This window comes from Patiria miniata, unplaced genomic scaffold (genome assembly GCF_015706575.1).
Source record: "Patiria miniata isolate m_02_andy unplaced genomic scaffold, ASM1570657v1 HiC_scaffold_29, whole genome shotgun sequence".
Lineage (NCBI taxonomy): Eukaryota > Metazoa > Echinodermata > Asteroidea > Valvatida > Asterinidae > Patiria > Patiria miniata.
The window spans coordinates 9,049,082-9,063,186 of NW_024037068.1; the positions used below are offsets into that span (position 1 = coordinate 9,049,082).

The following is a 14,105-nucleotide window of genomic DNA, read 5'->3' on the forward strand; positions in this document are numbered from 1 at the left end:
AGAGGGACTAATGGACTTCATTTTCAGAAGATAACGTCTGTGCGCCATTTCGGCGCCATTTCATCTTTTCTTCGGGTCATTTTGTTTCATTTATTAATGAAATGGCTTGTGGTTTTTTTTTTAAATTCAATGTGTAGGCCCTACAATTTTCCAATTTATAGATTGAGTAAAAGCTGACCTAGTTCGACTGGTCCAAATTCCCATGTTGGGTCTCGATAATTAATTTTGATCGGTTTGAAATTGGATGAAAGGAAAAGGCTTGGAATCTCTTGCTAAAAAAAAATACCAGGGTACGGTTATTACACTCGTTTTATAATAGCTTTGGTGGACACGCGTCACTTGTTATATCGCCCGTTAGCCAATCAGCTTATTCCGAGGCGCGCTCGCGTGCATAATTAAATACCGGGGCCCGGGCGCGCGCGCTGCCTTGCATGGGATGGGATTGGAAGTTGTGCTGAGGGAATCATTACTTTATGAATTCAGCTTGATAACAATGATCAGCCAGCCGGCAGTGGGCTCGGTGACCGTTATTCCGCGTACGCCGGCTCAGAGAGCGGAACGGCTCATGCATTGATCACTGCTATCACTGGCCTTGCTACGCTAGTGTGTGGACCGTTATTTCACACAAGACACTCGGTGAATTGGAAGAGGGCCGGACTAACAGAGAAACCTCCGACCATCGGGGCTTTCGGAACACTTTGACCTACCGTCGACTTGACTGTGAATAAATTCACTTATAATCACCTTGGATAAAGTTTCCACCCACGCTTAGTTTTATAGTCATTTCGAGCTGTTGAAAACAATTGTTTTTATTTTATTCGTGGATAAAACTGAGTCACGCGCAGCAGAATCAGATGTTTTGTTATTAGAAACTGAAACGACACAGAATACACAAAGACTTTAAATGATAAGCCCACTACCGCTGCACGCAACTTCTGGATTTTCTTGAGTTTGGTATCTTCGCTGTCTTGGGAACTCTGCTATCCTTGGATTATTGAGGCAGGATTTATACATTTCTGGACTCCTTTTTGTGTGGTTCGTTGGTAAATGTGTGCAAGAACGCAAGGAATGCGCAAGTATTAGTATCGCCTGGATGGAGTCAAGATCTTCGGATTACGCGTTGCCGTTACCTCGGACCGTGGCCGTAAGAATGGGCGTGTGCCGGGCCTGCGCTCGGCTGGTGCTCGCGGCCGCTCTACTGCTGGGTCTCGGTAAGTGACTTTTATTTTCGTTCACACCACGCCGGTGTTTTGACAAGAGTCCAAATTCCTTTAAGGCTGTTTTAATAGAGTCAGATGTCCACACAGAGAGAATATCAGAAGTTCATTCAATACCTAGGTAGTCTATGTGGCAGTAACGAATCAATATAGTAATGATATGTACAAGATGTATTGAAGAAACATTGAAAATACTTAACATCATCAGCCTGACATATAATTGGTGGGAAAAAATGTTGCAACCTGACGCCACTTCCGCGATTGTGTACAAAGTCTATAGAGAGTCAAGAAAAATTTCCAAGTATTTCCCAACAAAATTGGAAATTTATCTCAGTCCCAGATTCATGTCTTATCATCATTTTTGCAATGGATGACCTTCAATGAGATGATATATGAAGAAAAATTTGGCGTCAGATTGCAAATTCTTTTCCAATTGCTCAAAAGACCTGAAATTGCAATGCTGAATTATAAGATAAAGTAAAAAACAAATTTCGGAGTGAGTATTCCTTTACAGAACTTCCGCTCACCAAAAAATATTGTTTTCTTCAATTCGTGAAATTAATTTTACCTACATGTACAAGGTGAAAACAAACCATAAAATTCCGTTCGTTCTGCACGGTTAAAGGAAATTCTCAGCGCATAATCCCACTCTGAGAAGTAAATAGCCTGTAACTTGAAAGCATCACTATCGACTATGGAACAGAACATTCGCCGCAACACATATCCCCTTTAAAGCCTACGTGCACCTTTAAGAATTCCCAAATTGTAAAAAAAAAAAATAATCAGTTGTTGTATAAAATGCTGTAAACTAAAATAAGGCATACAAATTGTTAAAATGAACGGATTTTTAACCATTACGCAAATTCCTGTTGATGATTCTAAAAGTAAAAAAAAATTGATACAGTTGTCTTTTTTCTGTCTACAAATAGAATTTAAATTGAGTTAATTTTCTTCTCAATTGACAATGTATTCGAGAATTTAAAGCTCCAATGTTATCTATGAGTAGGGAATCATCCATCAGAAACCCAGCATGGCTTACATAGATAGATGACCCTAAACAAATGATTAAGCTAAAGTTTAATGCAAATATTATGGAGATTTTCTTCAGTGTGTCATGCAAAAATTCAATATGTGGCAAAGGTATCATCTTTATTGCAGTTTCGTGTTGCGAAAAGGACATAGAATGATTGTGTCGTTACGGGAAGAATGTCAGACCCCTCTTTAAATTGCTAAACGAAAACACGACACAAAACATATGCCACTGCTGTCGTAGTAGGAAAATAGCAATCCTTTGTTGCGCATGCACAACGATGTAGGCTACCCTGTACGGTGTGGTAGTTCAAGATAATTGATATATCGCGCGATATCGCTCAGCATCCTCCCAATAGCCCAAATCCCCTGGGACGAAAATTGGTTTAAATTTAATGCTACAAATTGGATTCAATCTTCTGTGACATTTAAAGGGGACTTTTTTTCCCCCGTCTGACAACGCCTAGACGATTGGCTCACATTAGAGGGAAATTGGAACCACACCGCGAATAATAAATTTGGTCGGATTTAGTATTATGACTTCGTCATCCTGTTGATCATATTCATAACTAACCACCTTGAACATTGCACATACCACGCATGCCACAGTAACATACCGGCATATACATATTCCCATGTGAGTCAGCGATCCTTCATTATTCACCCAATTAATATTTCATAATAAAATCACCAACTATTACACAAATTAATAACTTGTCAAATGTAATCACCACTAACATTTCCAAATTATACATTTATAAAGTTTATTTTTTAAATTTCCAAGGTTGCAGATGCTTAACATCAATTATCATTAAGATGAATGTTCTCAGTCATCCAGTAGTATTAAATGAAATATCAGATGAATCGAATTCTGGGCTGGCAAGCTGCAAAACCTAAGTTCCAGAATTCGATTTATCTGATTTTTTCATCAATTATCTTTATTGACATCATTTACTGACACTGGTTTGAATGTAAATTAAGCAAAGGGTATAAGTTCGTGGACTCACGGACGTTAAATTTTTTAGCAATTTCTTTTATTTCCGCTAAGATGTCAATAGTTCAGTATAGTTTTTGTCTGCGAAAACAATTTCTTGGCTTTATTGACAGTTTTTATTCTTTATTCATTATTCGCGATATTCTAAGTTGTACCCAACAGGTCCTATGTTCATTCATAAACTGATGAAAACAATGTAAGGAGCTATATCCCCTTTTAGCAATAAGAAACTAAAAAAAAGTGGTATGTGTGCCTCGCTATATTTGTTAACATACAGGGTGAGTCAAACAGGAAGTGACCGAATTAGAAAGAAAACATATTTTACAAAATATCTGGCTCGCCCCATTTCATAAAAATAACAGGGATAAAAGTAAAGGTTATTGACTAGTAACTTTGAACATTTCACACAATTTGCATACTCTATTCCCAAGTTATGTCTATTTTAATAAACAGATCACAAAATTCAGCTGTCCACTACTGATCATTTACCGTTCTACGAACTGATGACTACCCATTAAATACAATGAAACATGGACGTTTTCCCACCTCCATGAATGAACAAAAACTTGCAAAAGAAAACAGACAAAAATCGCTATCAATATTTCAAGAGGAAAAAGTTGAGTTATTCCTCATATCCAAAGCACAAAATCTGACAGTCACAAATAATGTTTCATTCTTGACTCAAATGATTAAAATCTCGTTTGTATTTGAATGCCTGTGTGTGATCTATTTTCTCACTCAGCTCAATAGCTTGAAATGGCATTCAATGGACAGCAATAAAAAGAGACAATCTTAGTGAAACATTCATACCGTCTGATAGAATGAATTTCTGTAATTTTGTTGTCAGATGAGAGGAAGAACCTGCTCTTTTAGGTGATACTTCATTGGTGTATCAAAAATTTGATTGCTTTATAAGAAACAAAAGAATTAATCCAGGTCAGTTTCTTTTTGACTCACCCTGTATTGTGGTGCATTATTTTATCTGTATTCTCTTTTTATCTTTTATTTTACGAAAGACATTCGAATAGCGCATAGTCCATTTCGATTCGTGGTGTCAGCGTTGGGATTAAAACAAAACACCAATGGGTTTTATATCAATTAATGTTATACAGTAATGCACCGGGTCACTCGTACTCTAGCCATACGACCCTGGTACATGGATTTAAACAAAGGAAGTTAAGGTCGAGAGTTAAGGCCTGGTGAAATCGCCTACCAGCAAAACTGTATAGGTTTAATTAGGATGCTGGATTTACAGGGACAAAAAATAAAGTTTGGTCTATCACGATTGCCTGACTGATCGGTTGCCTGTCTCCGATATTAAGCTAGACAGCATTGTTCTGGCACGGTTACGACCGAATGACAAACATGTAAGCGATGTAAACTGACAACTGACAAAGGTGCTGCGTGACAGTTGTGACTCTGTGAAATATGGACCCCTGGGGCATAATAAATAATGTACATGGAAGCAAACCCATCACTGTACTAAAACGAAAAAAAAAAACATACATAGAAATAGTAACGGTAGGAATTATTTATTATGTATTTGTGAATAGTCTTATCGTATACGGTAGTTTTTTTTTCAATTAAACTATAACTGCTATCCCAAATGGCCCACATATAACTGCTACTATAGCACTGCTATTAGCCCTAATAGTTTGAAAAGTAAAATATTAAAATTAAAAAAAAAGAACAAAAAGGATTAAATACCTGCGGCCATGAATGGGGCTAAGGAGAGAAACATGTTTAGGGCCATACTCGGGCTTAAGAATATCTTTTAAAGAAATATGCCAGCATTCACAGTTACTTTTGGTATGAAAGGAAAAAGTGGATCCCATTGAGTCGAATCTATAATATACTTTATTTACGAAGAAGCCGGTTCCGATCGTGTTCCCTGAATCTATCTTATAAATTGTTACATGGGTCATGGGATGGTGCCAGACCATTTTATGATTGGAATGTGTTCCTAGCCTCACTTTCCTTGAACTTTTTTAAATGCGGCATAAAGCATTAGTGTAGGTTTAATCAGAAATTTAAAATGTTCATAAGAGCTGACTAGTATTGCTTTGCAATGCAGTTTTATTTCATTGCTTTCATTTACACTCGCACGTTCCAAAATTGAAGAGTTTACCTGGCTTTCAATTTAATATGGCCGACTCGTGAATAAAGTATATATGGCACCGACCAAGCATGAACTATGCAACCTATTTGACGTCGTGCCTGTGGAGCCGGGTGCTAACAGGCAACACATGCCTTTCTCATTCTTTTGTGTCCAATATTACACACAGCGATGCCTAAACAAAGTAGACTGAGTTGTTGTTTTTCATTGAAAGTCGTAGCCATGTGTCCAAAGCAAGCATTTTTTTTGTATACAAGTATGGTATGGTCTACAATCCAGAAGTAATCGTTGAGAGCCGGATCGATCCGTGGTTATATACATGTACGTGTATACGATCCGTGGTATATTAAGAATGTATAGACTCGGGATCGGCGCTGATATGGTATATAAATTAAGAGCCTGGTTTTACGTGGCTAAACTATCGACCCTTTAATGACATGATGCTGATGGATTGGCCAGCCAAACTGTGCCTATGTTTAATATTACACACGCCTCCCATGCTTGTTTAGATTGACTGCATTACAGTATTGTCAATTTCGATTGTGATCAGACTTGCGAATCTACTGCTGTTAACTGTTAATTGAAAGACTATTTAATCGTTGTTCCGGGGTCATCAGTTGATACAAAAAATAAGCGTAAACAGGGGCGGATACAGGAATTTTTGCAAGGGGGGGGGGTTTGAGGCTCGTTGGATTAGTTTATTTCTGATTGTTGCGGACATCCGGACATATAGGTAATTATTATTACTATAATTGTTTACAATTTTGTTTGCGTGTCGGAGCGTGTGGGGGAGGCGGGGCGGGGTTGCACCCCTACCCCCTTATATGGATCCGCGCCTGGAAAAGACAGTGAAATTGGCACGATCAGATTATATTCAAATCACCCTTTTAAAAAGTTAATGTAAAAGAACTATTTCATCCCCTTGATTTTTTTTTTTGATTTTTTTTTTAGCTTTTTATCAAAACTAAATCTCCGGCCCTTTTTGTGAAGCGGATACAACGACAAGATACTTGTATAAAGTCATCATCAACAAAATACTTTGGCACGCCGCCAGCGCCAACTCCCAAAAAAACACATAATGACTCAGTTTGACACACGCAAGCACTTCCCTATGTATGTATGAATATATTTAAGTGTTTATGACAGAATATTAACATAAGGTAATGATAATAAATGTATTACTTACTACTGAGCATAATTGTCTACAGGAATAACGTGCACTTAACTATAACGACTATTAGTTGAATGTCCTTCTGTGGCGTTAATGAGACAGATGGGAGCGCATATCTTGCTGGCAAACGTCACATGCAATAACTAATGTGCTACGCAGATTCAAAACAAAATAACATAAAGAACATTTTAATAAAATATGAACAGACAGAAAAATGGTATTAAAAAAATACTGCTACGAAGACGCAAAAAATAACAACCAAAACAATTTCCCCGCTATCTCGTAGACTTGTACAATCCTTACAGGTCCAAAATATGATTGTTTGGTTAATATTTCTTGCATAATCCAATCAACAAATATACCCGTCTTTCGAGCTATATTATTTTTAACACTACTAACCCTCGCATTCTCTCGCGAGATTTAGTGTGACATCTCAGGGCAGTTATTGTTTAGGGTTGTAGGTTTTATGGTCCATCAAGGAATGGATTTCGACTGAAGCCGATGACTCTACTCAAAAGGACGTGCACATTTCTGAATGAAAATCATAAGCGTGCAAGAAAAATAAACTATCGTGAATCAGGTTGATGTAGTGTATGCATCCTTTCCACACGATTAAAATATTACGGTTTTGTTCCACAGAGTAGAATGCGCAAAATATACACGGCGGCATCTTCAAAATAAACACTCGTAATTACTCGCGCCGTTAAACCTGTCCCAATTATTTCGGCGTTGAATGAGATACGATGTTGAAACTATCGGCCACGAAATTTACCCTGCCGGGAGGACCGCCGCTTCTTTCCAAGCGCGCGATGATAATTTCACCTTTTTATGACTTTCAATAAACAGCCAGCGATTGGGGAATGTATTTATTGTGACCTCCCGACCTTTGCCTGACGAGGCGCTCCATGCGGATTACTATGAATAACTTAAATCTAAGTGTGAACTTACTTAAACTGCCGACGCGTGCCCGAGATTATATTTCACGAAACTTGATGTTTAGATCCCAGCATCTATGATGTGCAATAAATAACTCGGTTCAAATTTACACAAAACTTTAAAGTTGGTGTATAGGCTACGTGCTTTTTAGGTGTGGCATCTTGAACAAATAGATTTTGAAATTGATTTGATACTTTCCTAGCATTACATTTGTTATGAGCTTTCCAATGAGAAATCGCACGAAAAAAATATCGGCCCATGACAAGTAATCAATTAATTAATTTCAAATTGTGAATTAAGAGTGGGACGCCCCTAATTCGTTATGAATAGTGTGCGCAGTTTCTGAACTGGAGCGCGCCATTTAAAAAACAAATTGTAAAACTGTACAAAGGCCTGCAAAAATAAACAAGCAAATTTGTTTGTGACAGGACATTATATGCCTTTGAATGTCATTCGGAAAAGAAAATCGAATTTTTGAAAAATCACGTAGCCGATACCAGCTTTAAAACGTAATTCCAATCAAACAGATGCTTGCATTTTGACACAACGGGACAAACGAATGAGCTTCGAACTTCACACGTGTTCTTGCTGAAAGTGTTGGTATTCATACTCAAACCTTTAATTCTTTTTTTTTATCCCGGCGAGGGAGAGGGTACTTTCCTCGTGCTTTCTTGCTCCATTCGTTGCCATCATTTCTGGTTTCAGACGCCATCCATTCCCCGCCGCCTTTTGACAATGTCCGTGACTCGTTGACGGTATAGCGATTGCTTTGGAAAGTGCAGATGCAACGAAACGTAAGAGAACATGCCAGTCTACTTCAGGTGCGGGAGGACTCAGGTGTCCAATATCCTTGCCCGTATATCGGGTTCGTTCAATATTGAAGAGGAAAAAAAAGGTGGGACCTTTTCTGTAAGTGCTGTTGATGTTTCGAAGAGCTGGGCTGGGGTGTCGAAACCCCCTCCCCTACCCCCTCCCTTTTTAAAGAGGTTTGTCTTAGTATTTGATTAAAGGGACATTACGTCCTGGAATACGCCCAATTGAGCTACAAAACGCGTGAAATGATGTTAATCGGAAAGAAAATTTAAAAGTAGCATTTAAACATCCACACAACTATCCTTTTTAAAACACGGGCGTTGTTGTATAATTCTTGTGTTATGAGAACGAATTTTGGGGTCCACTTTAATTTGCGGCGACCCCAAAGATCGGGCTGTTCAGTGATAGTTGTGCTTCCAGCCGTAAAATGATCGCCTTCTGCGGACGTGTAAGAAACCACATTTGTGCATTGGTGCTGTGTGTAATTTATGTGACACACACAACGTGTATCGTACATTGAATGAAGACGACAGGAAAAACGTATGCGTTGTCCGTCGTGTCCGATGTAAACAACCGGGTTTTTCCCCCCGTCTTTTCTCGGGAACGGCAAGACATTAGGTTAGTTTCCATTCAACCAGACCTTTTCAATAGTGTAAGTAAACAATCCCAAACATGACATTTTCGGGGATTTCAGGCCGTAATTCAATAGGAACAATATGAAATCCTCGATTTACACCATAAACAAAAGTCCTGCGCTCTAACCCTCCATACTCTTTGTAGACCTGTGAACCGAGAGGTCCACCATTTAATGTGGAACCCGCACGTTTAATGTCTGCCTTGGTTCGGGACCAAGTGTTACCCGCAATTTTGTCTATTTTATGTCATCCGCCTTGCAAAGCTTCAAGTCATATACAAACAGATCCACATGGTGCAGAAAGTGTAAATATGTTTTGGACTTGCACACGTCCACACTAGGTTCCCCCTCTCTGGGAAATAAGTTTAGAGGCATTTTGAGGTTATGTTGATCCGTCGCAGATTGAGGAACACTAAATGAAATCATGATTTTAAAAAAATGGGTTGAAATAGTGTTCACAGTTGAAAGAGTGTTCACAGTGCGGGTAAAATGAGGTTTTGTTTTCCTGTTTTTCTTAACTACACGAATACAAAGGAATGCCCACAGTAGGTGTGGAAGGTTGGTCTGCGTGTAGTAAAGTTTTCGATTTTGAAAGTGAAGTTTCAAAATGCTCTTACTTTAACCAGAATTAATTTCCTTGTCTGAAATTCGGACTTAATATCCCTTTTTTTAAACTCTTCCATTTGCGACGGATTAACCCACCTTGGAAATTCCTAGTTTTTGAGTAAAATCCATATATCTATTTTGTGAAAACCTTGTGGAGACCTATTCATCTATAGAAATTTCCCTGTGGAGACCTTTATAATGTTTTGATTCCTATTGTGTGCGTGTCTCCACAAGGATACAAATTTGAGCACACACGAGAACAAAGAAATGTCTCCACAGGGATACAAATTTGAGAGTGTGGGTGTATTTGTGTGTATTTTAAAATATACAGGGTGAGTCAAAAAAGCGGAACCCAAACCCCATAAAATATATTTCGTATTTAAAAAATATGTAGCACTAAAATTAATAATTAATTTCATCAGCTACTTTTAGATGAAAAAATTACTGAAATTGCTCAACCCGTTCAAAGAATATCACCATTTAAACACAATGACTGCAAAACCCGTCTCGTCCAAAAACATAATGTATTGGAACAACAAAGGAAATGACACAGAATACTTGTTTCAACAACTGTCACCAACTGTAGAACACAATATTTTGATCAACAACCCCGGTTAGGCAAACAATATGATTTATAAAATGTTCTTTTTTAAAGGACGGGCCGCCTTCAAAGGGATTCTGTTTAAAATGTTAAACGTTTAGACTGAGATTTTATCGCTGGTGATGTTTAAAGACAATTGCGACGACGATTCTTGAAATCGAATTTTTTTTTGGACAAGACAGGTTTTAGGGTCATTTTGTTTAAATGGTGATATTTTCTGAACGGATTGACCAATTTCAGTCATTTTTTTCATCTTACAGTACCTTATGAAATTGGCATTCCAGTCATGACTATTTTGGTGCTTCATATTTTTTTTTAAATATGAAGTATAATTTTGGGGGTTTGGGTTCCGCTTTTTTTGACTCACCCTGTATATTATTAGATTTGTCACTGACTGAATTTGAATGACTTGCTAGCAATTTATTATTTACCATGTCACTACTTTCGTTTGATTTGGAGTGCACCGTGGGGCAACCCTCAAGGCTCACATAATAGCAGTGTGCATTCACAGATCTTCAGTGTAGATATGAATAATATAAAAAATAATAATAAATCATGTATTATGCACAAATATTCGATACAAATATTCAAATGCGCTTTATATGGATAAAAAAATGGATACATTAAAAATACATCAAAAACCGGATAAAGTCAAAATTACATCGAAAAACTACTTAAATGACACAATGCACAAGCAAGAAATACATCAATTATAACTTATATTAAATGAAATTAATTGAAATCATAACAATAAATTACATTGCAAAGCAAAAACGTTTTGAAAAATAAATAGAAACTCAAAAACAATCAGTTTTTATACAGTAAGGCCTTTGCGTTTTCTCTAATCACATAACGCCTAATATGCGCAGAGGTACCCGCTAACATAGCAGGATCTCATTAGGCATAGTGTCAACCAGTATGGACTTGTGAACGCGCAGACCCGCACTCTTTATGGATTAAAATTAATGGTTCGGAAATACAGCTGGCTAATGATGAACGCGTATAAATACTAACCGTTCCCTCGGTCTGGCGCTCGGGAAAATGTAAACAAGGGACGGTGATTTGTGGTCGGGCGACGGACCCATGAATAAATCATGGTGCGATATCGACAAGGGTCGAGCAGGTAATGTTGCGTAAGGTTTGTTGTGTCCTTACAGCAATACATGTTTGAAGGTTGCTCTTGAGGTTAATGCAGGTATGGAAACTGATTTCAGGAACACAGGCTTATATTATTGATGGGCATTTTGCTTGTACATAGTCCTTGTAAATCTCCAAACATACATCTCAATACATAATGGTTAACTTGCAGACCAGTAAATATTTTGCCATGAACCTCAGTAAATACTCTCACTTCCGAAACTCAGGAAAAATACTCACAGCTCTCCAAGGTGTTTGAGACACACATCATTTTGTTGGGGGAGGGGGTTCATCAATGAATTTTGGGAGAAAATTCCATCCAAAGATGATTATTCCATAACTACTGTCTTAGCCCATCGCGATTTTGAAGAAAAAAAATCATGCCTGCGCTCCATTGCAAAATAGAGCAATTGGGCCCAATTTCATCCTTATTTCATAAAAAAAATACGACCCTGCAGTCCTGCTTAAATTAAAACGAGAAACCATCCTCGACCCTCTACGGCTTTCACCCTTCTTACTTTTTACAAACCCTCAAGTTCATGGCCCACAAAATGCTCTTATAGCAAAAAGAACACTGAGGGCATGCAAATCGTCCTGCAACCATAATATTTATGCGCACCAAATGAATTGTATCATGGCGGTTAAAGCTACTCACAATGCTTTGGGAAATCTGAGTTTCATGCACAATGAGTTATTGTTGCTTTTGTTCATCTCATAAATGAGGGCGAGTGTACCGAAGTGGTTAGGGTTCGTGACTCGTGATCAGAGGGTCAGGGGTTCGAATCCAGCTGCTGGCTGTATGTTGTGTCCTTGGGCAAGCCACTTCACCCTTTACTTGCCTCTCTCCACCGTACTTGCCTCTCTCCACCCAGGAGTATAAATGGGTACCGGCATTAGCTGGGGAGTAACCTGCGATGGACTGGCATCCCATCCAGGGAGAATAGAAATACTCTCAGTCGTTTCATGCTACTGAAACCGGAGATAAACACCGGCCTGATGGGCCACATTGGCTCGTGACAAACTTGACTTTTTACTTTTTGTTCAATTCAGTGGTTTCTCGTTTGTGGTGGTTTTCAGTTGTGCACATTACATGATGATGCTATTTAAACAAGGTGTTCAAATCAATGTACCCTGTCCAGAACTCAGTTGTGCAACTCAAAACGTTCAAACAGCAATAGCTTTGTCCAGCTGAGGAGGTTTTACTCGTGAACGGTTGACCTATCCTTGAACCTAACATAAAAAAATTACTAATTAAGTAGAACAAACAATCTTCGACCACTGCAGCCATCGTCTGCAGACTGATTCTTATGGAAGATGCCAGGGAAATTGTTATTAGATGGTTTCTCGTTTTAATTTAAGCAGCCATTGCGGGTAATTGTGACTTATTACTTCGGTGCGCGCTGCAATTTGTCGAGGGGACCGGGAGACAATGAATGCATTGCGTCTACAGTCTTTGGCCGCCGAACCCTAGAACATTGGAGCATTTTTTTTTTATTGGGAGCTTGTCCCTTGGTTTGTATTATATACCAGCACCCGTGTCTCCATGCATGTTAGGACAACTGGTCACAGTTAATGACTACCTGTCTGATGTCGTATATTCGCCTATCCTTCTGGCTTAATTCGGAGCCAGTGATAAAATCAGGTTTGGTGAAGGAAATTTTAAACCCAAGTCTTCTTCTTCCACGTATCATGCAGGCTTCATGGAAATTGGGACGAAGATATACCCACTGTCTCCCAGCATCGCACTCGTTTCAGCTATAGTATTGCACCTTTGTTCCATGTACGAATCTCTTTATGCCTGCTTTAAAAACTGAAAGTAATAATGTCTAATCACACATACTGAAATTTGTATCCCTGAGGAGTCATTTCTTTGTTCTCGTGTACTTTGAAAGTGTACTTTCAAAATGCTCTTATTTCAACCAGAATTAATTTCCTGGGATAAAATTCGGACTTTATATCCCTTACATATAATACTTCAATTTGCGACTGATCAACACACCTTGGAAATTCCTGGTTTTTGAGTAAATTCCATATATCTATTTCGTGATAACCTTGTGGAGTATTCACATATATAGAAATTGCTCTGTGGAGACGTATACAATCTTTTGTTCCCTGTTGTGCACATGTCTCCAGAGGGTACCGTGTACCAGATAATTACTTGCTGTCACAAACTTTAAAAACTCCGTGCGTGAACCCCTCGCCGGGACGTTATTGGCTCACTGCATGACGCCAAAAATATGATCAGTTGGTTTGGCGGCAGGTTTAATACTCCTCGGGTGACGATGGCCGGCCAGATGTGCTAAACCACTGACAACCGACGGCAGTGCAATTTTGACATGTACATGTACTGCCAAGTTCAGCCATGCATTATAGTGAACCTGCCAGCTCACGGTGGATTTGCCAAATTGGTCTGAATCACCAATTGACTGGGAACGAGCCCCTTCATATCTATGCACAGTGGGGCGTCGTCTTGAAATCAAACGCGATTCCAAGAAACAATACGAGAAACTGCTCGCCGGGTGGTCTGGCTCCCTGCGTGTACAACTTCACGCCCTGTGGAACGCCGAACCAGTAGATATTAAAACGGCCTGGCAACCTGCCCAATTTTATGTCATAAATCGAAGGGCACGATATTCATGAACATAAACAAATGAATTGTAATGAACATATAGTGCATGAACCTTCTGAATACAAACGGCGCTAAAGCTGTTAATGTTATGTCTGTAGAAGTGCGTATACGTTATACAGCTTAACCCACAGTAGTAGCAGGCGTGGATTAGGGGTTAACTCAAACAGCAAAGAATAGTGCAGGTTTCAATTTCATATTTCAAAGGCATTTTTTTTTCGCAAA

At 38.7% G+C, this 14,105-nt stretch overlaps 1 protein-coding gene across 2 annotated transcripts in view; it reads left to right on the forward strand.

The window, feature by feature from the left end:
- Window positions 1-488: 488 nt before the first annotated feature.
- LOC119735698 (Down syndrome cell adhesion molecule homolog) overlaps window positions 489-14,105 on the forward strand; it is a 75,850-nt gene continuing 62,233 nt past the window's right edge. For both annotated transcript variants that reach the window (XM_038209553.1, XM_038209554.1), the window contains exon 1: window positions 489-1,211. In XM_038209553.1, coding sequence (XP_038065481.1) covers window positions 1,094-1,211 — 118 coding nt within the window. In that variant the 5' untranslated portion in view covers window positions 489-1,093. The remainder of the gene's footprint in view (window positions 1,212-14,105) is intronic.